Here is a 25934-nt window from a genome sequence, read left to right as displayed (position 1 = left end):
ATTTCTTGTCATTTCAGCATGGGCAGATAGCTAACGTCAAGGAACTAAAGAAAGGGTAACGATGGGTAAGAACAAAAGAAAAGATAAACGCTTCCCTGACCCCGAGGAGGGAAGGCCACGGCAAAAAAAAAAAAAGAAATTAGGAAGTGGAGAGACAAAAACTAAACTCAGCAACGGCGCATGCTGGAGAAGTGATGGGAGCCACAGAGGAAACGGCGAGCGGGAGCGATGCGTCTCATTAAAAATGCATAGAGGCGCTGCGTTCCTTTGGCAGAGCCAACTTTCTTCGGGAGATGCGCGAGGCAGCGGAGTGATACATCATGCACGAGTTCCGGAATTGAATGTAGTTCGGCGAAGAGCCATCGTGCATCGCTGATGCACACTGCGCTCCCCGTCGAGCGCATTTTCGCGGCTTCTGCCCCGTTCCGCCCTCCCGGCGTACATTTTTGAGTCGGAGCCCCTCCGCATTTTCCTACCCTGACACCATATACGGCTCTGAGAGCCCACGACTCAGGGGCATGCCATTTTCCCTCGGCTCCTTAGGTTTAAGTTTTTTTTTTTCTGTAAGCGTCGCTATATATCCTCTCGATAATCCGTGAGGCCTTCGCGGTGCTAGTGGAGGCAATACCAAATTGGCTTCGCTCTCGGCAGTTGCTGCGCACATCTTTGCGGCGGAGAAAGAAAGAAACGCCAAACTGTACATATCAAGAATTTATTCGCACTAGCTACACTTCATCATTTCTATTTTATGGCGTTTAACACTCACAGTGTTAACAATGACGCTACATACGCGGGTTTATACTATAGCTTCGCAGACATCATCGCTCCATGAGCATTTTTGGGAGGATATCCTCGAGCGATCCCCGCAAAGCGCAGATTACTTTGCTCAGTGTGGCACTGACACCCCGCAAACAAGCTCCAATAGCCCGCTTTACGCAATAGCTTCCTCGAAGCTTCACCAAACAAACAAACAAACAAACAAACAAACAAACAAACAAACAAACAAACAAACAAACAAACAAACAAACAAACAAACAAACAAACAAAGAAACAAACAAACAAACAAACAAAGAAAGAAACAAACAAACAAACAAACAAACAAACAAACAAACAAACAAACAAACAAACAAACTGCCTTAAAAAGGTAATCTGCGCCGAGCATGGCTACCACTTATTACGACTTTCCTTTTTCCAAACGTTTTCCAAGTAGCTTGCTTTGTCTGTGTTTCTGAAACTGGTTTGTCGCATGTGCCTTACGGAGTAGTGCGGGCCGACACCCGGCGATTGTGTAATCGAACGTGGTGACTTGGCGGATCGCATTCTGACGTCAATGTCATTGCAAGCTTTTTAAAATGGCTTGTAACGAGGTAGAATTTTGATGTTAGTGCCGTCAAAGTTGTGGATGTGGGGATCCGCACAAAACGCTTGCATTATACTGTCGCTCAAATGCAGCTCGAGGATCTATCTTTCTAACTTCCTTCTCTGCCTTTGGCGTACATCGAGTTGACATAGCGGGACGGATGGCGGAGGAGAGAAAAAAAGGTTGAACAGCTGTGCCATTATAACTAGAGGAGATTTGTGAGGAAGCATTTCAGTAATAGAACTTGTGTATGCATGACAAGTTCAATTCCACCCGAAATAACACTTACTGACGTATCAATTAGGAGGTGCAATCGATGACGTATTTATTCCGAAGTCGATGCGCCGAACGTCGCCCCGCCACGGTGGTCTAGTGGTTATGGCGCTCGACTGCTGACCCGAAGGTCGCGGGATCGAATCCCGGCCGCGGCGGCTGCATTATCGATGGAGGCGAAAATGTTTGAGGCCCGTGTACTTAGATTTAGGTGCACGTTAAAGAACCCCAGGTGGTCGAAATTTCCGGAGCCCTCCACTACGGCGTCTCTCATAATCATATCGTGGTTTTGGGACGTTAAACCCCAGATATTATTATTATTATGATGATGCGCCGAACGTCGTCAACGTTACATTTGGTACTTCTGTGTACATGCACCGCAGGGCCGACAGCACTAACTAACTAACTAACTACATCTAGTATACATCAATGATTTTTCCCTTAATGTAAGAAGATATTGATTTAACATCGCGTGTGGCAGATGGCGCCATGTACGCCTTCAGCTATGTTGTTCCTGGCGGATGTGGCTTTCACGAGCGAGATGTCCAAACTACATAACTGTTCAACAAAAAATCACCGAATTTTAACGCACAAAGACGCGCACTGTTGTTTACTTGGATTGCAACGAATGAAGCATCTCACCTTCCGAAGCGGGGTTCCCCAGAAGTCGTTGAAAAATAGGTTGGCGATGGGCGTGCTCTGTCTGAGGTCCCTGTTGGCCTTGATCGCGGCGAGGTCGTCGAACACGAGTCCGACACCCAGCGACGAGGCGTACGCCGAGCAGGCGGCCGCCGCCACCAGGACAGCGTGCGCGGCCCGCGGAGACCGGCGGCTGGCGCACGGGCTCCAGGCGCCAGGCCGCCGTTTGCACCATGGCTGCAGCATGCCGGCCGCGCCTCCGGCTGTCTGCGACCACGAAAGTACAGCACGCGTTTCAGGCCGTTGAACGGCACAGATCATGTCAACTTGTCCGCTTTAAGGGCATAAAGAGACGAGGAACGTGCAAAAAGGTCACCTTCTTCATCGCCAACGTGCTCCGAGTTGTTACTGTATATATATCGATAGACTACTGATCTGATAGTGAGAGGGCTACGAGATTGTCTCCCACATGATGCGATGCTTTCCTTTCCATTCCATGTTATTTCTCTTTGACTTTCTTTAAAATGTGTAGATTTTATCGCGCTGTTAGCTTGGTCAAATAAATAATTGATCATCCGATCGATATATACTTTAAATAAATCATAATTTTCCGAATTATTTTTCATATACCCATAGGACCATTACAGTGAAGTGTTACAGACAGGCTGAGTATATAGGTAAATATTACACGGCCGTAGCATGGGGAGTTTACAAACACGGTTACTTAGGACGGACAGAGGATGTGCTAAGAGCAGAAGTAAGTCGATTTACATCGACTAGCACGGCAGTAAAGAAGCAAACGAGATTTGTAAGTTCAAAAGTCATTTTGCGCGACGTAGAAAGTATACAATTTGCAGCACACACAAAAAAACTACAATAGAGAAATATATGCATTTAAGTTTCAAGGTAACATTTCGAGCACGCGAGTCATTGTTTGTTGTTTTCGTCTATGGTGGTTATGCGTGACTAAACACTAAGCTCTCGGGTTCTCATTATTAGAATCTCTCATCGCATGCAATAAGCGAGAATCTATGCTAATATCGTCTTCTGAACGAGGCATATGCTCCAGCACATGCGGGTAATCCCTTTACGGGAGGCTCTATGTGAGATGTCATTTGTGGAATGAAAAGAGATAGCTGTGGAGCTATAAAAGGTGGGAGTGGGGTGATGATAGAGCTAGGTGGAGAAAATAGAGCCACGCGAGCTGTGGCTTATGGAAATGGCATCCATAAGAAAATATGTTTTCAAAAGTACGAAATACACGTAAATACTTTGAGAAACACGCAGTGCCTTGACTAATGGACAGTATAGTGCATGTCTCAGTCAGAAACTTGACCAACAATATGCGGCCTCCCGCTCGCAACAGCAAGAGGGCAATGTGCTTCAGCGTCGCCTCCACAAGTAAAGGGCAAAATAAAAAATGCCATTTCAAAATCGATGAGGAGATGCACCTTCGACGCGTAAAGCTGTCAGCTTCAGCGCACTGAACCATGTATACCCAATTCATGCACGAACAACAACGTACTGGACCTCGTGCATGGCCTTAACGGTAGAAATGGAGCGCACGAGCCAGATTGATACAGGCATTGGAGTCATTAATAACCTGCGCAACACAATGCCAACACAACTTGCACTTAACCACGCGGACATTGTAATGACTTCAACTATTAACAGAAAGGTCCGGAGTAATACAACTCTTGGAAACAGGTAGCGTCCAAGCTACTACGAAGAAGCGAAGCGGCCACTTGTGCGCTTGCGCTGTGCAATAGTGAAGTGGTGGCCTAAGTACATAATAGAGGACATGTAGCAATTGATTCACACTATCACGCTCTCCCCTTTCACCGCGCATTTCAAGAAAAAAAAAAAAGAATGTCGAAGCAAGTATCGTACTTTTCTCTTTCGGTTACATCCTGAAGATTATATTTCCTCGAACAACAGAGGACATCATTGCCAATAAAGAGTTCGTAATCACCGTGCTCACGAACCTGGTACCGATGAAGTAGACGCGAATGCTTGTACAGGATGCTTCCCTTCGCTCCACTAATCTAAGAAAAAAAAACATGGTAAGAATATTGAACGGTATTTTTCTTCCAATATATGCCTTCGACGATGCACTGCACAAGAAAAGTGACGACTACCAATACATAGGTAGCAGGTCCCTACTACCTTATTAACGAAAAATGTGTGCTAATTATCTCTTTAATGGCCACTTCTAACGAGCTGAGTGTTTTTTCAAAAAAGGAAAGAAAGCAATCGGGCGCTTATTAGAGCCGATAAACGTAAACACGCTCGTCTGCGCTCACGGAGAGGACAAGAGCGCGAGGAAAGCGCCGACAGAATGTTTAGGAACTGCTTTGTAAGTGCCCGGAGGAGTTCCTGCCGCGCTTTAAAACGATGATGGACAGCACGGCTGATAAAAACTGGCGCAATAAAGACAGAGCGAGCGAAGAGTTGCCATGGCGGCCCACCGCGGAGGAGTAAACACGCTGCCCGATTGGCGAGGGAAACCGCGCCGTCCCATCTCACGCCATGTGTTGCGAGGCTGCAGGAAGGAACTGGCGTGCGCCTGCAGGCCAACCTTCACGTGGCCGCCACGACAGCAGACTTCACTTCCAGCTTCTCCTCTGAAAGCACCTCTAGCTCGAATGCAGGCTGGTGTACTTCCTCTAATCTTGTGCCTGTGGGAGGCTGTATACCTGTACTGTCTAACAAGAAAGCGTTCACAAAATTTTAATCTGTCGATAAGAGGATTTTCGTATCCGCGTCGTCGTCCCGGTTTGCCGCCGCTTTCGGCAGCGCGACAGAGGAGACGAAAAGAAGGGAGTTCCTTTTTTATTATTATTGTTATTATTATTAGTAGTAGTAGTATTATTATTAAGGTAAGTTAGTAACAGTGGAAACTTCCCGATACTTCGCCAAGTAGCTACGTCTCCATGGAAGGGTCACTTAGGCTTTGAGAATTAAGGGCTCCATTACGAGCGCTGAAGAGGGGGGGGGGGACGTGTCGTTCCACTATCATCACAAACATACACTCAAGTACGCTCTCAGACATGCTTCATGTTTCAAAAGCTTCAATTTCGGTTTGGTATGAAATAAATAGGAACGCACCTTAAGCTGGCAGAAAAGAAAGAAAAAATACCGGCGCGCACCATCGAAAGGAAGGCGAGAATTCCAGGCGACAGAAAGAAAAGGATCTGAGCGCACCGACTGCATGCTCCCCTTTCTTCCCTCCTCGATAGTCTTCTTGAAAACAGCGAAGCTCTTAAGGCCGCCTTCGCCGAAGAAATCTCGTTCACTATTCAAAGCACGAGTACCGTCTAGAGACGTGCTCAGGGGGGCGATCAAAGGAGCGGCCTTTCTTTGTGAATCCCGCGAAAACGGCCGCTATACGCTGCCATCACGAAGCTTCTTGCGCTGCCGCTTGTTCGCGTCTTACATTCCGGGGCCTGCCGTGCGCGCGCTTGCGCAGTGGCAGCGAGACTCGGTAGACTAGAGGCGGCATTGCAGCCTGGCGCGTGCAATTTGAAAAGCAGTGCCGCGGCCGCGTGCTTCATCTTTCTTGCTTTCGGGGGAAGCACCCTATTCGCCCGAGCTTTTCTCTTCCTTCCACGAAACGCCCTTGGCGAACACACGAGCCGCATGCCACCTAGAAACACGGCCACACGCGGAATTCTAATCATTATCGCTATCGGCGCGTGCTGCATGCGCCGCGCGCGCCTGTCAACGGACGTGATAGGACTGTAATGGCGACCCCGCGCAGGCCGCCGAGCACCCAGCCGTCCCCTGGATTTTTCTCGGCAGCAGCCTCATGGAGGGCAAGCGAGAGAACGCCTGCTCAGAACCCAATAAAGAATGCATTAGTGGGAGAAATTGGGAAGGAGAGGGGAAAAAAAAGAAGCGCACGTCGATGCCGAATCGTTGCCATAAATATGTAAGCGTCGTTATGACGTAGAGACAGGCACCGCAATGGCATTTGTTTGTCGTTGCGAACCGCCCCGCGGAGGGCCTTCAAATGACGGATTTTTTTTTTTCGCACTCTTTCAGCGAGCATATAGGTGTTTCTTTGTGCGGCGAGGGGCCTGCGGGCGGGCGACAACCAGGCCTCGGCATGTATATCGAGCAGCAAAAGTGGGAGCGCTGCCGTTATCAACCCGTGTCAAAAATGCATGGCTGGCGTCGAGGGCCGATTCTTCCGTGTTTACGAGCACGCGGTCCTCTTTTGGCGCTTATCTCGGTGTCGACACCCTTTCACGTGGCGTGCGCCCGAGAGCCGCTCCCCCGGAAAAAGCCTATAAACTGCGAAAGAAGAAACGAACAACTCTCATTATGCAGTTAGGGACATGGCGGGAGGGCAAAGCAAATTGCTTTTGAACTAGCTTCCTTTCTTTTTGCGTGTGTGAGCTGAAGGTGATTTATGGGCCTCTTCTTGCTTCCCCACTTACCCTCCCCCCAACGCCATTATTTTTTTTCTGATTCTTCGTATTCGTTCCCAAGTGGGAGAAAAAATCAGTGTCACGCAATTAATTGCCCAACTTGGCATAGAAAAGCCGAGATTTGCTTGATGATGAAAGCATAAAAAAAATAAACACGAGAAACGTTGCACGCAGTAGGAGAATCGTCGTAACCGATACGCTAGGCGTAATATTTATACACGGTATCGACCCGACACGTACCGGGAAATAGCATAGTTGCATGGCTACAACGTGGCTCATTCTTGATAACAGGCACAAACAGGGCACATTACGGTATAAAAAGCCGCTAATGTGAAAACACTAAATCAGTTCTACACTCACAAGCTATTCTTTGAGATCTATATTGTCGTTAAATTTGAGACCGTAGATTCATTATAAGAAAAGAAAATCAAGGTCAAATATTTATTCTCTTATATTTATCTCCGAAACACTACAGAATGTCGGTGTAACGTTATGTACTTCGGGGTGCCTTTTCGTATTTTGGATACATTGGCGCAGTAAAGTTTATCAAAACTTGCCACGTTAAGTCTCTACGTCGCTTTGAAAAACAATGTAATCCGCCTTTACCGATAAAAAATTATGTACGCTCTATAACAGATGCTGTCAAAATCTATGATATCACGGCGAGTCGGTGCGGGATTTCTAAGGCCGCATCGCCAGCTGTACTTTCTGCTTGCGCGTTTTCTGGCAGGAACATTCTCTTCTCACGTCGTGACTGGTTCTTTTAGTATTGTGGAAAGGTAATTTACTGATACGAGCGAAATCATAGTGTCCGTTTAAGTTGTGTAGCAAATACAGAAAAAGTTCGATGCGTTGCTGAGAGACCATCAGTAGTTCTACGGAGCATGTAGGCCTAGATATGATTACCCAAATTTAACTACGCGCAGTCAAGCAAACGAAATGCATTGCTGCAAAAACTCCGATTGGTCTAAAAGTTTATAGTGTAGCATTCTTATACTCTGGGTTGCACCGCATTGCCTACAGGAGGCAAAAAGCCTTGGAAGGACGTCGGCAAGACAAATACATCGAGGACATATTTTAGGTGTGACGCTGTCTGGCGATCGTCGCACACATTTTGCAAACGCAGGTGGGCGACCACGCTGAAACCTGCAGCACGGAATGTGTTCTGCTCGTTGACCTTTTAAAACGTATGCATAGTGGTAGGCGCATCGACAATGCCACTGCAACAGCGTGGCTATCGCGCTAGTCAGTTGACGGGCCATGCAGAGAAAAATCGCCGGAAATACCTTTCGTGCTGGTTCCGTTTCCGCTGCGCTATGAAAGCTGTCATCGTTGCTTCACTCTTTGTCTTCGTTTCCAGAAACGTTTTGGAACCGATTTAGAAACGACCCGAGTAAATACCCATAGAATTTGCCATCCATGGCGGCTGCCTATGACGATCAGACGCTGAGACACACGGTGGAGGCCAATCTTCTGCAGAAGGATTTAGCGTTGGGAGAATAAACATTTACACCTTTTTAGAGAGCGTTCGAGGAAGCGAGACGTGAGCCGACTGAACGGAAGATATATCTCAATAATAGGGTAGCGTGCCTGCAGTGAGCCTCTTTATAGACGTTGAAAATAGCATGAGATGCGAACGAAAGCCGCGACCGTTTTCTGTGGGAGCGTATAAGGCGACGAGCGGCTCTGGTGCTTCGAAAGAATATCCCTGCATTTCGCTGGGGACGCAAGAAACGCCGCAAATGCGGCTTCCAGAAAAACCCGTATGTGTACATCGGCCAACGCCGTTCCCAGTTTCCCATTTCACGCCCGCAGTGGTGCGCTTTCCAAGGCATTGCGTCAACTTTAGCTGCGCTGGCACCGAGAAAATCCAAACCGTAAACATGGAGCATACTCCAAAGCCCAGCCGCTTGCCAACGCTCTCGCTTCATCGAGTCGCCAGTGACAACCCCCTGTGCTTCATCGCACCTGCCTGACTGCATAGCGAGATGGAGTAAAATACTGGAATCAATCGGCCATTTTCTTCTACGCAAGAAGCATGCGCAGCTTTACGCTATAACGATTCGCATATGCTGACGTCTGGCTGACGTCACGCGTGAAGCTGACCCAATGTGAAGCGCCGTGAAAGACCTCTTAAGGTGATAGAAAACAGATCTGTCATTCATCTGTTTAAGCGAGCGACCAAGCACGTACATTCCCTGACCTACATGTACTTCAGGCAGCGTACTCGTGCATGTGTGGTAGCCTTTCAATCAGGGGCGAAGCACCTTAAGGTCTCGGCGTGTCGGCCTTCATCGTACATCGTCGTCTGCTGTCGGGACGGTAATTTGCTTGAGCGCAAGAGAGGGCGCCACCGCCTCAGCGCTCGCCGTGTGGCGAGAGAGAGCGAACGGCGCGCGTTGACTGTGGAAACGCTCTTTCTGCGATGAACGCTGAACTACCAGCTCGCAATGAATGAGAACGCGCCCTCGCCCGCGAGAGACAACGCCGATGCAGGCAGCGTCTGCTAACGAGTTTCTTGACTGAAAAAACCGACTGCTCGCTCTGCACAACCGTTCACCGGCCACCCCGTATATATAGGCACTGGATCTTGACATGCAATGTAGTGCCGGTGGGAGATTTTGCTTGTGCGTAGTTGAACAATAAATATTCGCAGTGTGTGAACAATAAATATTCGCAGTGTGTACGTTAACTACCGAGAAATACCGAGAACACAACGATTGCATAGGTCCACGGCGAAAAAATGCCTTAGATAGGCTTACTGTGCTTCACAAGTTGTGCACGCGAACAGCATGCAGAATGGCTGACAAAAAAAAAAAAAAACAGAACAGAGGCACAGAACTAAAAGAAAGTGGACGAGGCCAGCGTTAGACGACAATTAAACCACGCGTGCATACCTGTGGTTACCTCTACGTGTATATGATGGGCAATACGGGAGAACAAAATCTAAACGAGCGTCACGTCAGCGTAACGCGGCTCGCCACTAACATAAAAGAAACAATAATTTCTGCCACGCGTGTTATAGCGAACGTAGCATTGATGTTCATAGTGTCTTGAATGCACGCTATACGAAGACACGCCGCCGCTATTACTCGAAGTACATGCAGCGTCTGAGCAACGCAGGAAACAGAGCTGTTGCCCTCGTTTGTAGAGCAAAACCATCGGTGCTCGATGGGCTCATTTCCAGGCACGCATATATTCTAACGTTACACCTCAAATATGTTCGTGAAGAGTACTTGGTCAGTCTAGTTATTCGCCAGTCAGCTCAGCGCGACGTGACGCGCAGTAGAGAAGCTATTTTTCTTCTTACACTCGTGTTTTGTCATTTCTCGAGTGTTCAATTTTTAGTTTATTCAAATTCGTACGTACACGCTTTATCGCTTTAAAACAAGCGCATGAAACCATAATTAGTGACAGCAGAGCGCGTCCCAACGAATCTTTTATTTAGCTCTAATTAAAACAAAATATTTTATTTTGTCACCGGCTGCGTCATAAAGTACAAAGTGTCCCCTGATTGAAGTAACGAGCTAGAATGAGCGTATAACCGCAAAAAACAAAAACAAAAAATACGATGCCTAGTTTAAAAAGCCTATCATTTTGATGTGACCTTCGCGATTGGCCGGCCGCCTTCGCGAATCAAATGTCCTTAATGGCGACTTGCTAATAGCTGCTCTTACGAACAGTCCGCGTAAGAGCTTGTTCAGGAATGGGGTTCTGCAGTTTTTCAAACGCGTGCGCGCATAGTTTCTTTCGTTTTGCGTGAAAGGCTCAAAAACATCGTGAGCCAGCCAGAAAATTTTCAACAACGGTTGTTAGTGAACACTTAGCAAAAGTATATTACGCAAAAAAGCGCAGTATCAGGGGCGTTAGTTTTACGGTTACAACTGTTGCTCAAAATATCGGTATATCATTTCGACGAGTTACACTTTGGAGCTTGTCGCACGCGGTCGACTTTCGCGCGGGCACTGAAGAGATCCGCGGGGGCGATCCCGCGGATCGCCTTCCGCGGGATCCTTCCTGTTCTCCCTAATGCGCCTCCGTTCGCAAGGCATGGACGTAGGCTTTGGTTTCCGGCAGGGGCGAACCTTACTCGCTGATTATCCTGGCGTGGTGAGTCGAACATTGCCGATTCCGCATCGTGTTGCATTGGTCATGTTACATTGTCGCGCTATCAGTTGTATGATTCGGCTAGCGGGCTTACTATGTAAGGGGGCCAAAGAAATACCATTTATGGGTTTGTACTGTGTCCTTTGTTCCTTGAGCGAGAGAGACTCCAAAACCCATATTGGCAGGGTGCACTCAAAGAACAAAGTGATCCTGCAAAAAAAAAAAAAAAGAAGAAGTTTAACGACAAAAGCGTTGGGAGAAGCAGGCGACTGAGCGAGCAAAAGTTCCCTCGCCTTTTATGAGGTTTATGAGGCGAAGAAAACGCGGGTGGCGGAGGCGTATAGGCATGAGAAGAGCGGCAGAACTCCTTCAAAGCAGGGCCTCGTGGACCCGCTACTGTACAGTTCTAGCCCACGAGTATGCGCGAACGAACATCTCATCAAGCCGGGGCCGGTAGAGAAAAGAAACGCCAGCACGGCGGGGCGCGTTCGCGCGCTCAGCTATCTGCGACAAGTGAGCGCCGGAAGCGGGCACCACCGCCAAACCATCGTCCGGAGTTTATCCCGCTGGCGATAAGGGCGGCCGCGACTGCAGCGAGCGCTCCTCTCGGTTGCGCGCTTCTTTTGTCTCCCGGCCAGAAGGTGCGCGAGTGAGTCCGCGGGGGCCAGTGTAAGACACGATGTGCAGCCCAGTCGCCGGCCCATCCCCTTGAAACCGGGCCAAGACAAGGCGCCGCCAAGCTGCCATATCCGCCCGGACCCATTGTGAGCGCGTGTGTGCGCAGCTGCCACGCGGCGAGATACTTTGGCGGCCAGACCCTCGGACGCGCTCTCGCTCTCCGCGTCACGCGCCTTCTCTTCCCGGCCGTGGCTGACGCGGCTATTTCGCTCAACTCTTCGCTTCCCTTTGTATGGGCGGCCACGCGGTGCCGATGGTTTCTGGGAGCGAGAAAGGGAGGCGGAAAGAGGCCCCTAAGTGCTTTCCATTTCGGCTCGCTCCAACCGTCGAGAGATAGCGTGCGCCAGACAAAGCCAAGATGGCGGTGTACCATTACGCGCACCTCTGAATCCATCTTGAGAGCGAGGGACGAAGAAAACAGTCGCAACAGTAACCGTAAAGGGACACCGCTGCTCGCCGTCTTCCGACAACCCACCGACAAGAGAGTCGCCTCTCAACTGCTCCCAGCAGTAACTCCGTGGGAAGCCTCCCTCTCACCCTCCTGACTTCATTTCTCTCCTTCCTCCCGTTCGCGATTTCGTCACAAATTCACAATCTTGCGAAAAGGACTCAGTCATTCGAACGCCTTCCGCGCATTCCTCAGTTCCAGAAAAAGAGAAAGGAAAAGACACGGAAAGTGGGTGGGTACCGACAGCAAAACGTTAGCGCCGAGGCTGCTAGGACGCCGCTTCGCGATGTTCCGGAAAGTGTGCCCCTTGGAAGAATGCCACATCGCAACTATGCTCGCGACGAAACAACGTGTTTGCACTCGTACCCTGGAAATGAAAAGTTTTGAAGTTCGTGAAATGAGGGGCCGTCCGTAATTGTCTCTTTTATTTACAGATAATTTTAATAAGAGAAGCAAGAGTCCTGAAAGTAGTAATGGAACTTAAAGGGCCACTCACGCAGATTCGAAAAACACACACATACTGTAAAATATATATATATATATATATATATATATATATATATATATATATATATATATATATATATATATATATATATATATATATATACATATATATATATATATATATATATATATATATATATATATATATATATATATATATATATATATAATACAACTTATTGAAGCCAAGCGCGAAGGACAGTTATGAGGCATTATTTACGGTATTGAACTGTAACTGCTTTCCCGAAAATGGCGAGTCAAAGGACCATGATTTCGCCATTCTCGTAACTGCGGCTGCGTCCTGTTATATTCCAATGCTGAAATTCTTGGTAGAGGCAAGGGAAGGTTGAGCAAGACATTCTCGATTATCGTATTAGCATGCAAGGGGATAATTGCATAAACACAGCGTCTCTCTCACTGACGAAGACGGAACGAAGCTGCTTAGCACACTGGCGTTTGCCGCTTCATCTGTCTCGTTACTAAAGTTGTTTGGTGTGTGCTAGGCTCGTGAGCTGCGCATGCCCGCCTGGTTTTCTTAGGAGGCGGTTGTTTTCACTAAGGCACAGTCGACAGTCCAGTCGTTGTTTATGCCACTTCTCGGTGTTTCGTCTTTTGGCTGGTTCACATCCTCAAGGATAAAATGGAAGCAGCTCGCGCAAGGTAACGTAAATTGAAGATCATTGGGAGGGGCCTTCGTCCTGCAGTGTACATAAAAAGTAGGCCGAGAATGATGATGATGGTGATGTATGTATGTATGTATGTATGTATGTATGTATGTATGTATGTATGTATGTATGTGAGAAAATTAATTCGAAATCGACAAAAGGTAATCACATCCCATACTTGGTGATTCCAGTTTGAACGGTTAATCGAGTGTTTGTCGGTCATGTTAGGGCAGACCCAGAGCCGTCGATGGGGAGAGTCTGGCGAATGGGCGGGGCAGTGACGTCGCGGCGCGGCGATGACGCTGTTCACGTCACCGCCACGCCTCCGCTCCGGCGGCGTCCGCCATATATAGTCTTTCCGCGCGACGGGCGCCCGGCTGAGGCTATGTACGCGCTATTCATTCGTGAAATCTAGCGCTCCTAAACAAATTGCGAAAGTGAAATTGTGCAAAAACATTGTTATACAAATTTAATGAAAAATATGGAGTGAATTAGACGTGTCCAAAATCATCGTGAAACTGAGTTGTGCACGCAGATTCGAGTCCACGACGTTCTACGATACGCGCTGTGCTTTTAGAGCGCAGCTCTTAGGCGCCTGTTGCTGCGTTGTTCGGCATCGCCGTTGGCGTCGTCGGCGTAACCGATAGAGCGAACGAGGACGAAAGACAGTGAACGTGGATTCTGTCGATATCACGAGCCACTGGCCTCTAACATCGCTTTCTTCCTCCGTCATGCGTGCTCGCCCTTCGGTCGGAGCTCGTGCGCATGCAGGGCTAGTGGGTGCGCTGCTACTGTCTCGCTTGTCGTGACGGGAATGTCGATGACGCCTGCAATGCACAGAGTGGCGTGCGTAGCACTCGAGCACTGGCAGTTTCTGTGGTAATATGTAACGAATGTTCCAATGCGGATAGCCAGAAATTCACAGTTCGCGTTCCCTCAACACAAAGCTGCGCTCAGAATTCGCATGAGGGAGTATCGTGATCATCGGTGACTTTTCGAGCTATGAAGAGCTGTGGGTTTGCATCTATCTTGTTTTCTTTTAAATGCAAAGTATTTCTTAGCGAACTTCTGCGACTTTGAGCGTATCTATCTGTCTATCTACCTATCTAGCCGCCTACGAATTTGTGCTCTCCTGGCCGTTTCGTTCATGGGGTGTATACCAAAATTGGTATGGCATAATGTGACTGTATGACGAACATAAATGACTGGTCATAACATGAAAATCGTGATATGCATGTCATGTACAGCATGATTTACATGCCACACTCTTGGTGCTCTTGCGGCCGTTTCGTTTATTTGATATATACCAAAATTGGTATGGCTTGACAAGAGTGTATGGCGAACATAAGTTATGAAAATCATGACACGCGTGTCATGTACAGCATGACTTACGTGCCACGCTCATGGTGCGCTGGTGGACGTTTCGCTAGCTTGATATACACCAAAATTGGTATTGCGCGACATGACTGTGCGACGCACATAAATAACGGGAGTTAATACGAAAATCATGACACACGTGTCATGTATAAAATGACTTACGTGCCACGCTCATGGTGCGATGGCGGCCGTTCCGCCAGATTGATATACACCAAAATTGGTATTGCGTGATGTGACTCTGTGACGAGCATATATAACAGGTGTGATTTTTGAAACATGTCACGTGACAAGTGTTACGTGAGAATCATTGCATACCACGCCGGTAAAGTCTGTGCACGTGCTCTGGCAGCAAAGCAGAAGATAAAGAAGAGGACAGATTGCGTGCCGGTTCATGATGATGACAATTTTTATTCGCCACTAACGGGGATTCTCCAAGCTTAAACAGCTCTGCTTTTAAAGGAAACAGGGATACCAGCGCACGTAATTATATTAAGGCCACATAAGCGGGTGTACACAAGCGGCTTAGGGATTTCGAGCCCTAAAATTCCCTCTTAGAGAATTTTAGTGCCGGGATCCCAAAAGCCTTGCGTATGTAAGCCCCTTACGTTCCTTTGTATAGTCCATGGGTGCGGCTGAGAGTACAAGGGAACGTAAGAGGGTGAATAAGGAAGCGGCTTGGAGTCCCCGGCACTAAAACTCTCTAATAAGAGACAAAAAAAAAACTCACAGGGTCCCTTATGCATTCGCCTAAGACCACTCGAAGGCGAAAGCCGTCTTCCTTTTCTTCAGTTGATGTGTTGTTCCTCACCCCCCCCCCCCTCGAAAGCTTTGCGACCTAACACCGTTTTGCACTGCCTCCAAGATCGGAGGCACTGCAATCTTTCTACACCACATCTGGTCATGTGCTGATGTCATGGCGTGAAATCACGTTATTCGACGTCATGATGACGTCGCAAGCTTTAGTCGTATGGTCACGTCATTACGTAATGATTTTTGACATCCCTCCTGTTGACGCCGCCGACGCGGGACGCCGACGCTGCGGACGCCGGCGGTCAATTTTCGCGTTTGCTGAGGCATCTAAGGTTTTCGTCAGAGCAGGTGCAGGGCCCCCAGTAGGCGCGTGTTAAATGGAAACAATACCTCGTTCAGCTATTCTGATAGCGGACATCCTGTTGGTTTACTTTACAAAATCATTTTTCTGCTCAACTTCTTCGCGCTCTATACTTCCTAATCACGAAATTTAATCGAGCACATAATGGCCCCTTGCTATAGTGGAAGAGCTTCCTGCACGAGCACAGACATCGTGCACTATAAGTGCATGACTAAAAAGCGCAAGGCACATTCGCTTAGCACAGAGGCGCAGATTAATTTACATGCGCGAATTAAACGTGAAACTGGTAGCATGTACACAAGCGGCCACACAGCGGTAAATGACACCACAATCTGACAGCCACAAAAACGCAGACCACGTAACGTACAACACATGCCAGGTAACATGCGATATCGAAATAAATCTTTTCCTCACAACATCACGGTAGCATCCCAAGCTCGTGCTCAGAACGCGCGTTAAATTATGTAAATGCAACACATCACGCTTGACACTTATAGCGTGATCGCTACAAAATTTCAATCTGCCCAAGCGATCGAAACGCGAACCATAAAACTTCTTTTTTTCAGCGTGACAAAATTATTTTTAAAGTTTGTGCACCTGAAAGGGCCCCATTGCACAACAAATAATAAGTTTGTGTTAATGATACGCTGTTTATTATACCAGCAATATTCAAACTAAATACTCAAGTAGGTATCTCGCATAGCACGGAGCAGTCGGTCGGGGTCCATTTGCTGCGTCTGATGTTCCTGATCCAAAGGCGTCGTCGCTTCTTTTCCTTCGGAAGCCTAAAAAGGCGGAAACCCTGCGCGCTGCTGTTTGAACAGCCACCCGCGCGACAGCAGCCCATCGCACGCAACAAATTCACGCTTGAATACGCGCGGCTTCGCACAAGAGCTTCGTAACCTACGCGCGCTCCTCAGCGATCGTGTAAGTGCGGCGCGCCGGCGTCTCTCCGTCGCGGCAGCGCCGGACTCCGCGCCGCGCTGTCGCCACGGCCGCCCGCCGCCGCCGGTGAGGAGAGAGGGATTACGTCACGAGAAGAGGGCGGCGCTGGGGCGGAGCTCGGAGAGCGGCGAGATGAAACAATCGCCAAACTCTCCCGAAGGGTATATATGGCTGTGGGCAGACCAATCTGGGGTCACAGCCATTTTCTCACAGAATCTGAACCAGTTCAGTAACATATATCGTCTACAAATGGTGTAGCCAATGCGAATCCCTGCCTCAACTTTTGATCGCTTTACCTGACTCTTTATTGGTACTGCGTGAGGGGTCATGATGAAATGCGCGCGCATGACGTAGACGTGCAGATTCCACGCACGACGGACGGCAGCGGCAGCAAACGATACGCGATGAACAAGGGAAAAATTACACCATCTCCCCCATTCGAGGGAACCATGAGGGGATGCGAAGCAGCATTGGGGGTGCACATCAAGTTTCCGTTATGTTCACTCAGCGTTTCCGTTAGTGTCTGAGATTTGTATTTAATGTTTGTGTTATCATTACCTTGTGTTTGTGCGTTGCTTTCCGTTAGCGCTTTCCGACGCTGACGCTTGGCTTCGACGTCGGCGTTCCGTGCCTCGGGGTTTGCAGCTCAACGTTGCCGTTTCGCTTGCGCTTCTCTGACCGGGAGTTCGGGGTCACCTTGCCTGCGCAGCCGTTTGCGCTCGGCATCGCGAGCCGTGAGCTGCTGCTCCGCGGCGACCTCGATCTCGGCAGAGGTTGGAGTGCTGCTGCAACTGGCGCCGACGTTGACGTTACAACTCATCTGAACGGGAGCGAAGCGAGAATGACGGAAGCCGACCGAGCGCACGCGCTTATATATCACATGAAATGGGGGAGGGAGAGGAGAGAGTGGGTTACAGGCTGTATTTGGCTGCGGCGCGGCTGCATCACGTGCGAGGAGAGGCTGCGCCGCAGCTGCAGCGCGGGGGAGGAGAGGAAGGCGACCGAACACCTGCGTAAAGGAGGAGAATGGGAGAGAGTGTAGGCGCATGCGCAGTGGAGCGCAGACGCCACCACCGCCACCGGACACAGCCCGAGCAAAAGCTGCTTCGTATCTAAAAGCAAGGCTCTTTAGATGATCGTTGCACCCCTTCACGTGACAGTATCCACAGTGAGCAGATCATTGAGTAGAACGATGAATGCCTGTTTTTGTTTTATGAACACTTTCTTTCATCCCGACAAATTGACACAACATCCTAGAAAGGCGCTGATATAAGTATTCGAGGAGAGAGAGAGACTGGTGATAAACGTTGTCATACTCATGATAATCGGTTACTGCAGATTGTAGCAAGAGCAAAAAAAAAAAAAATATAAGAAAGTGCATGGAGCTGTTTTTGAAAGAAAACTGCCTGGAAGAAGGAGCTTTTCAGCTGCGCCCCTTCATAAAGTGGTTGGCGCCATTAATGTTGTTTTGTAGCTCCTCACTATGCGCGAATAGACCTTCTACACAGCAGAAAGATTGGAACGTCACAATTTCCCTGGCTGGTCTGGTTTTCTTTTCTCTGCAGGTAAATTAGCCACGCGCCGCGAGCATTGCTTGTCGAGGTAGTCCAGGGAGGAAAAGCGACAAAGGAATGAAAAAAAAAAAACAACTTGCGGATAAGGAACAATAAGGGCTGTTCTGCAATTTCCTCCGATAACACTTGTAACGCGTTGTGTTCGTGCCATGTTTTCTTACACACATTGTGAGGTCTAATGCAAGTATACGCTTTACCCACCCCTTGTTTCAGCGGTGCCGACGCAAAATTTAGTGGCTTTGTTGCCACGAAGGAGGCGTGCAGGCTACATGCGAGGGCGCGAGATTGCCAGTGCAAAAAATGTAGCAACAAGGCCTTGTCTCGCCTGTCTTGTACCCACAAAAATAAACACCCCGATATATATATATATATATATATATATATATATATATATATATATATATATATATATATATATATATATATATATATATATATATATATATATATATATAATTTCTGTCATAACCGAGTGAGGGCTTAGCACCACCACGACATAATTTTTTGTTGTCGTTGCTCGGAACGACGTAAGAACGAAGGACAGAAGAGGAAATACACGACACGGTGTTTTTATTCTTGCCTGCTCACTCTCGATCGAAAGTGCTCACGGGAAATGATGCAATCACGCTCTTCCATTCTGTTCAGCGTTCCTCCGCTCGCTAATGCAGCCAGCGGCAAGGCTGCAGGGGAAGTTAACAGCTGTGCGGCGGAACGCAATTCGCTCGCAGCCGTTACCTCGCTGCTGAATCGGAAGGGTCCCAATTTGTCGCGGTTTTCCGGCGCGGCATACAACTGCAAGCACACGCAGAGAGTCTGCCTTCTCGAATCAGAAACTCGAGACATCAGTGCTTTTTTTTTCCACGCACGAATGGCTTTTATTTCTCCTCGTCTTCGTGCTCCATCTCGCAGTCTCCTGAGAACAGCAAGCGTTTTAGCTCTAATTGAATGAAAGTTTTTATTGCGGGACACGTGCGTATTGTTGTCGCGGACGCCAAGATAAATGACGCCAATACCAAGAGCGAATCCCCGCCCGCGCAGCTTTTGCAGTGGGGCAAAATTATTCTCGCGAATATAAAGCGGCTGCAAAGCGCGACATCATATATTCAGTGTGGGTCGTATTAGCACCTGCCGCACAGAAGATGTGCTGCTGCAACTTATACGCTCGAGTTTTGGGTCACTGGACCTGGGAGACGCTCACGAATAAAGTGCTCGAAATTAAGTGAGCTTAGTGGCGACACTATAGCGTTCCCCCAGACAAATACGTAGACGACAACTAAGGCGAAGCAATAATCGAGGCTGGCTGCCGTGGTGCGACAACAATGAATACAAGAAAAATATATATATATACACACTTTTGCAACTTCTTTCTGGCGTCATGGATGCAACTGTAAACAAAACAACAACAACAACAACAAAAAAGAACAACTTACCAGCGCTTTATACCTGTCATTGGTCAGTGTAAGCCCAGTGAGGTTCTGCAGCGGAAGCTGCACACAGCTTGTGCCTCATCCACGTTGTCTTTTTTTGTTTGTTTTGTGTCTCTCGCTTTGTAACTATTAATTTTCTCGCTACGGGCCTACACGGCACCAAAAGCGCCGTAAAAAAATAAAAGGGCGAGGAGATAGGAAGGAAGATAAAGGTGGAGGGGACACCGATAGGTGCTAGAGATGTCGGCTTTTTCCTATGCATTGTTTTGGGAGTTCAATAGAATGATAACAAAGAACAAGGGGAAGACGCAACAACATCGACGCCCTCAAAGCTTAAAAAAAATGCAAGACCAGTTGCAAAGTGCACTCACGATAGGAGGAAGGGAGCGCAGCAGCGAAAGGTACAACCGCGGATGACGCTGTAGCGTGTCTTACAAATTCGATTCTCGGCTGAGATTCGGAAAGAGACAAAGAAAGAGGGACTGGGTGCGGCGCGACGTCGGCGTATCAGCGCGTGCACAGACATACGCGCAGATGAAGTCACGCATAATAAGCCGCTTTCTTGAGGCTCAAGATTTCAGAAACGGATTACGCAGCTGTCGCGGCAAATCCGCTCGCAGATGCACATATACATCCGAATACATGTAAAAAACGAAAAAAAAGGCAAGAAAAGATGGCTGAACTTGCACGAAAGTATCCGAGGAGAAGATGGCATCTCTTCGTGTATTCAGACCGCTGTCGAGTTATGGAGGGCGCGCGACGGCCGCACGCACACTATGAAACAACGACTGCAAAAGAGTACAGCGATTGCTTTTTGTTTGCTTGTTTGTTTGTTTGTGTACAAGAATGGGCGCGTTCTGTAAACGAATGCATTAGCATTATAATTGATTTTGTTATAGTGCTTTTGCATTGCCCTGAAGCCTAATTTTCGACTTTTAATGCGTGAGCGGGCGCGCACAGGCACACGCACACGCACACGCACACGCACACGCACACACACACACACACACACACACACACACACACACACACACACACACACACACACACACACACACACACACGCTCACCCACACGCACGCACACACACACGCGCACACACACACACACACACACACACACACACACACACACACGTGCGCATACTTGCGGGATCTTAATGCAAGAAAGCAAGATGTACGTGCCAAAAACGGTACGACGAGAAGTCATCGAATTGCATACTCTATTTTGCGGCATTGTCTTTTGATAATTGTACAGTATTAGGAGCGTGGGATTCCAAGTACAGTCATAAATATGTATTAGCACATGTGTTTACGAATTAAATATTCGACACACAGAGTGAATTTTAAATGAAAACAGGGACATTAACCAGGGCTGATTACGGTTGGCTACCACGTCGCGTGTGCTCCGGGAAAGGAAACGTGTTTGGTAAATAGTTGGCGCGCACCAGACCCCTACGTTATGAGGTTAACAGCGTTGTGCCAAAGAACTTCGATAAGTCCTGTTGTCTGTAAGAATAGTAGCAGCAACACCTTTGTGGCCTTCTGCAGCTATCACATACGAGACAGTGATATCAAGATCTTGTTCCGGGAGAAAGAACTTCCGTCGGGCTCACTGAGAAGGCTGCGAGGGGCAAGCCTTTAATATTCGAAGGACACAGAGCATAGGTGGTGTCCTACAGTTTATTCGCAGCTACCAGCCTGCACAAGGCGCAGTCAGTCATTCCTATCGAGAATAAGTATGAGTTGGTGAATGGAAAACCCATCCGCAAACGAAAAAAAAAAGTTTCTTACACAGAAGTTACAGAGAAGGATCGAGTGGATGCCAACGAAAGTATAGGTGAAATTGAGTGTTTCTTAATAACGCATCTTCATGTGATGTGCTAGCTTCCTCAGGTGCCTAGCTACCAATTAAGCTACAGTTAAGGAGACGCTACACCACGTCCTGTGCGACTGTCCGGTATATAATGCTCAGAGACAGTCATTGGCGTCCGTTCTAGCGCGCCTTGACAGTAGACAAATGTCTGTTCAAACAATACTTGCATGTTGTCAACAGAAGACATCACAACTGAAGGCGACGAAGGCACTGCTGAGGTTTTTGAGAGCGACGAACTTGGCCAAGCGCCTGTGACAGAAATGTCGCGTACCACGCAAAAGTGACCAACTACCACGCAAGAGTGACCGACTGACTCTATGTGTGCTATGCTACCACGCAAGAGTGACCGACTGATTCTATGTGTGCTGTGTCATGTGCTATCTTTCTATCTTTCTATCTCTCTCTCTCTTTCCTCTCCATCTTTAAATCTCCCCCACCCTGTCCCCATGTGTAGGGTAGCAAACCGGTTGTCCTATACTGGTTAACCTCCCTGCCTTTCCTTCTCTACTATTTCTTCTCTCTCTCCATGATAAAAGTACACAAGCAAAATTTGTTCCTTTGAGTGTTATTCGAGCAGCTTTAACGCCAAGGTACCGCGAAACCGCAATAACCCAGACGCCACAAAAACGCTATGTTGTTTCTTCTTGAGGTCACGTCTTGGTACGTTTATGGAAATTGATCACAACACCAACGACGAATAGCCGATAAAAGGCACTGCAGGGCTTCTGTTAATTACAGAATGTTGCACGCTGATGATATTGTAATTGAGTAATATCATCGGTGGCGCCTCAGAGAAGAACAAGTTCCTTATTCAAACTGCGTATTTCATGTTGATTTCTCTTAATGGGAATAATGACACCGCCGGGACAACTTTTCCGAGGGGAAGAGACTGGAGCGTATATCTAACTTTGGCAAAAGTAGGGAGGTTCCTTCAGTAAGGGTCAGGCAAAAGATCAGATATTTATTTTGTTAACGCCTTGCTGAATAATTCGTTATTTCTTATTTGTTATCCTTGATTTATCATGCTGAGTACCTTGTCTTTGTAAATCCCAATATTTAACAGTTAGTATTATTGCCCTGTGGCTGTCCACGGGCTGTCTTGAAGGAATGCCCTCGAGCGTCAAAAAAAAAAAAAAAAAAAAGCGACACGGTTCCTTATGCATTCGCTTAGGACGACTCAAAGGTTAAAGCTATCTTCTTCTGCTTCTTGTTCTTCTCAGTCAATTGCATTGATCCCCCCTCCCTCAAAGCTCTCTCCTCCTGACATGGCTTTGCGCTTCCTCCGTGATCGGCCCGCCTTTGTTGACCAAGGGATATTTTCATGACAAGGCCGTGTCGCGGCCATGGTCGTGTGATGACGTCATCACGTGACGCCACTGATGATTGCACCACTGTAACGCCCCAAGTTCTGGCGATTTGTGACGCTATGATGACGTCACAGGGAGCCGTCATTGATGGCGTCATGCTACGCTGAGGTCATGAGACGTTCAGTACGCCGTCGGCCCACATACATGCACTTGGGTATCACGTGATTTTTGACCGGCTTCTTTTACTTAGTTTCTTTCTTTTTTTGCATCGTTAGTGTTGTCGCCGCCGTCTCGCGATGCCTCGCCAAATGTCGAAATTTCTTGACTCGAAGTGAGGCTTTCGCCTTACTAACCCTCATACTGCACTACACACCTAAGTTGGGCTTCGCCTCATAGATATGATTGCAAAGGCGAAGCACGCTTCACAGTAAACGCGATGGAAGATTAGATAGATAGATAGATAGATAGATAGATAGATAGATAGATAGATAGATAGATAGATAGATAGATAGATAGATAGATAGATAGATAGATAGATAGATAGACAGACAGATAGATAGATAGATAGATAGATAGATAGATAGATAGATAGATAGATAGATAGATAGATAGATAGATAGATAGATAGATAGATAGATAGATAGATAGATAGATAGATAGATAGATAGATAGATAGATAGATAGATGTAAAGCACACGTCAGCCTTTCCATACAATCAAGTAAAACAGTTCCACATAAACAAAACCGCAAGTTGTTTTGAACCCAGATGATCGCGATTCGTGCAACTCTCACTCTGCTGGAGCGTATTTCCACCAGCGGTTCTCAAGACATCAGTTACACATGGAATGACCTCTTTCTCGTAGCTTGGAGGCTTGCACGAGATCACATGAAAGTTGCAAGGATGCGCAAAAAAAAAATGAAAATAAATAATTCCATACGGTCACTGTATGGTTGAGAACAATAAGCGCGAAAAATGGTATCGGAAAGAAGGACAAGCTTCTACTTAACAAACACGTACGTTGTTACAGACCGCAATACACGAGCGCCAAAGCGCCACTTTGGAGCGACCGTTTGCATAATGTATGCATCCTTGGGTCACATGCATATAATAATACGAATAGCAGCAATTTTTCATGGCGATTCGGACCGCGCATGGTATACGTCAGAGAGAAAAAAAGTAATGTTCCCGGTTTGTCTTCGGTCACAATGTGGCGGTACGTAAGGCGCTCATTAAGGCCACTGAGTTTCGGTCAAACGACCCCGCTAATGATCGCAACGAAGGCGCTTGCGGGCAAAAGAATGATAAAAATCTATCTTGAGAGATGCGCATAGGTCTGGAACGGTACAGATATTTCGTTCGGCATGTTCCTTTTCCTCCGGCCGTCGTTGGCGTACACACTGGAAGGTAATGAAGGCGTCCGCCGGGTGTGAGAAGAAGGGAGAAAGCGGATCGCCGGCCGGCATAACAAAGCCCACGGCCACGGTGTGTCCGGCCTGCCTAATCGTGGCTTCATTTGTAGCAATTAAGGGCGTCCCGCTGCACCAAGAGTCCACGCCTTCTTCCCCCACCCCCGCCGCCTGCACCCGCGAGGCCGCACGCTTCTGCGACGCCTAATTCAGAATTATCGATTTTGATCTCGCTCCGCGACTTGCTCTTCGAAACTGCCGCTCGCTCTTGGCTCTATTACTCTACGCGCCGCGCGAGTGTGCCCGCGCAAATGAATGGAGCGGATCTCGCACTTGAGCAACCGCAATTTCGCCACCTCCCGTTGCTGCTGTTGCCGCTTCTTTTGCTTCTTCGCTGTGGTCCGATTTGACGACGTGACGCGCCTCGGCGGGCGTTTTTGTTTCGAGAGGCATCCTCACCCGCCCACAACAGCGGTGACGGCCCGGGCCACCCGCGGGAATGAAGCGCGCGCCGGAGCATGAAATGATGCCCGACGAGTCGTTACCGCTTGGTGGGAATGCAATTAAGGCCCTTGCCGAAACATCATTAGCCGTCTTAGTGGGAAGCCTGCTGCGCTAATTTGGTGCCAAAGAAAGCACGCTCGGACGAGAATTCCCAATCATTTGGCGTGCGTGCCTGCGTGGGAGAGATGGTTCTCATCGGGGACGAAGACGTTCGCACGTTTTAAAGAGGACGTTTTTCATTCCGCACTCGCTAAGCAGGGGGGAAGTCTGGCGAATGCACATTGAATCTAAGAGGAGCGCGCAAAAGTTCTGGAACGCATGTAAAGGCGCGCTCATTATCCTTCCAAGTTTCTGTAGTGAACGCGCAGTCGTTAGATGTATATGTGACGTCGCTGGCTCGTCAAGAAAACTTAATTTGAAAGGGAAACAAAGCGAAGTTCCTAGGAAGACATACATACGAACTCGAAGTGGATGCACTTACTACTTAACACGCTGCTATAGATAAACGCAAGAAGCTACGTTCATTAAAACAAGTCTTAATGCCTCTGTACGCTCGGGCTCTGCGGAAGAAAAGAAGGAGAGTTGTTGTCCGGCATGAAGAGATCGTTTGAGAACCCTCCTGAACTGTTTCAAGAAACTATAACATCTGTATGCTCGCGAGTCACTCTTAAAATAAAGTGTTAAAAAGTACTGAAATCGGCGTCTTGATCGCTTTGTTGCGGTTTCTTGAGAGTTAAACATTGCATTCAAAGCATCTCGCATTAAGCGTTGTCTGAAAATGGGAGCCTGTGCCCTTCGTCTCTCTGCGTGTTTTTTTTTTGTAGATTAAGCTCAAGGGCTACCAGTTAAGCCTTTGCTGCCGTTCGTTGGTTCTTCAACCTCCTTTTCTTGTTTTTTCATAGCAGTACATTAAACGAGCACAGACATTGTTTTCCTGCATATATAACAATATAGCTTGTTCGCAAGAGTGCAATTGAACATAAGCACAAAGGAAACGTATTAAACTTGTGATATGGTTGCGCCATGCATGAATGACCGAACATTTCGGGCGTTGCACCAGCGCCGTAATGCACCTGCCCTGCACTTGCATCATTCAGAGGGCTCTACGTGGCGAGATAAGGAAGGACAGCTTCAGATACAAAGAAACCGCAACTTCTCCCAACGCAGTTTCAGAGTTCTTCTAGCTTTCGCAAACTCAAGGGAGCCGTATTCCCGCATGTATATCATTTAGCCCACCATTCGACAAACGAGATCGCAGAAAGGCAAGAAGAGACAGCGATTCCGCTTATGTGACACT

At 47.8% G+C, this 25934-nt stretch overlaps 1 protein-coding gene across 1 annotated transcript in view; it reads right to left on the bottom strand.

Annotated features, from left to right (window-relative positions):
* Positions 1-25934, bottom strand: part of LOC119377843 (protein O-mannosyl-transferase Tmtc3) — a 334865-nt gene that overhangs the window by 79322 nt on the left and 229609 nt on the right. The window contains exon 4 of the mRNA XM_037647143.2: positions 2276-2539. Coding sequence (XP_037503071.1) covers positions 2276-2518 — 243 coding nt within the window. The 5' untranslated portion in view covers positions 2519-2539. The remainder of the gene's footprint in view (positions 1-2275; positions 2540-25934) is intronic.

Source organism: Rhipicephalus sanguineus, chromosome 1 (assembly GCF_013339695.2).
Source record: "Rhipicephalus sanguineus isolate Rsan-2018 chromosome 1, BIME_Rsan_1.4, whole genome shotgun sequence".
NCBI classification, from domain to species: Eukaryota; Metazoa; Arthropoda; class Arachnida; order Ixodida; family Ixodidae; genus Rhipicephalus; species Rhipicephalus sanguineus.
Note: the sequence above shows the minus strand (reverse complement) of the source record. Positions and strands in the feature narration are given on the sequence as shown.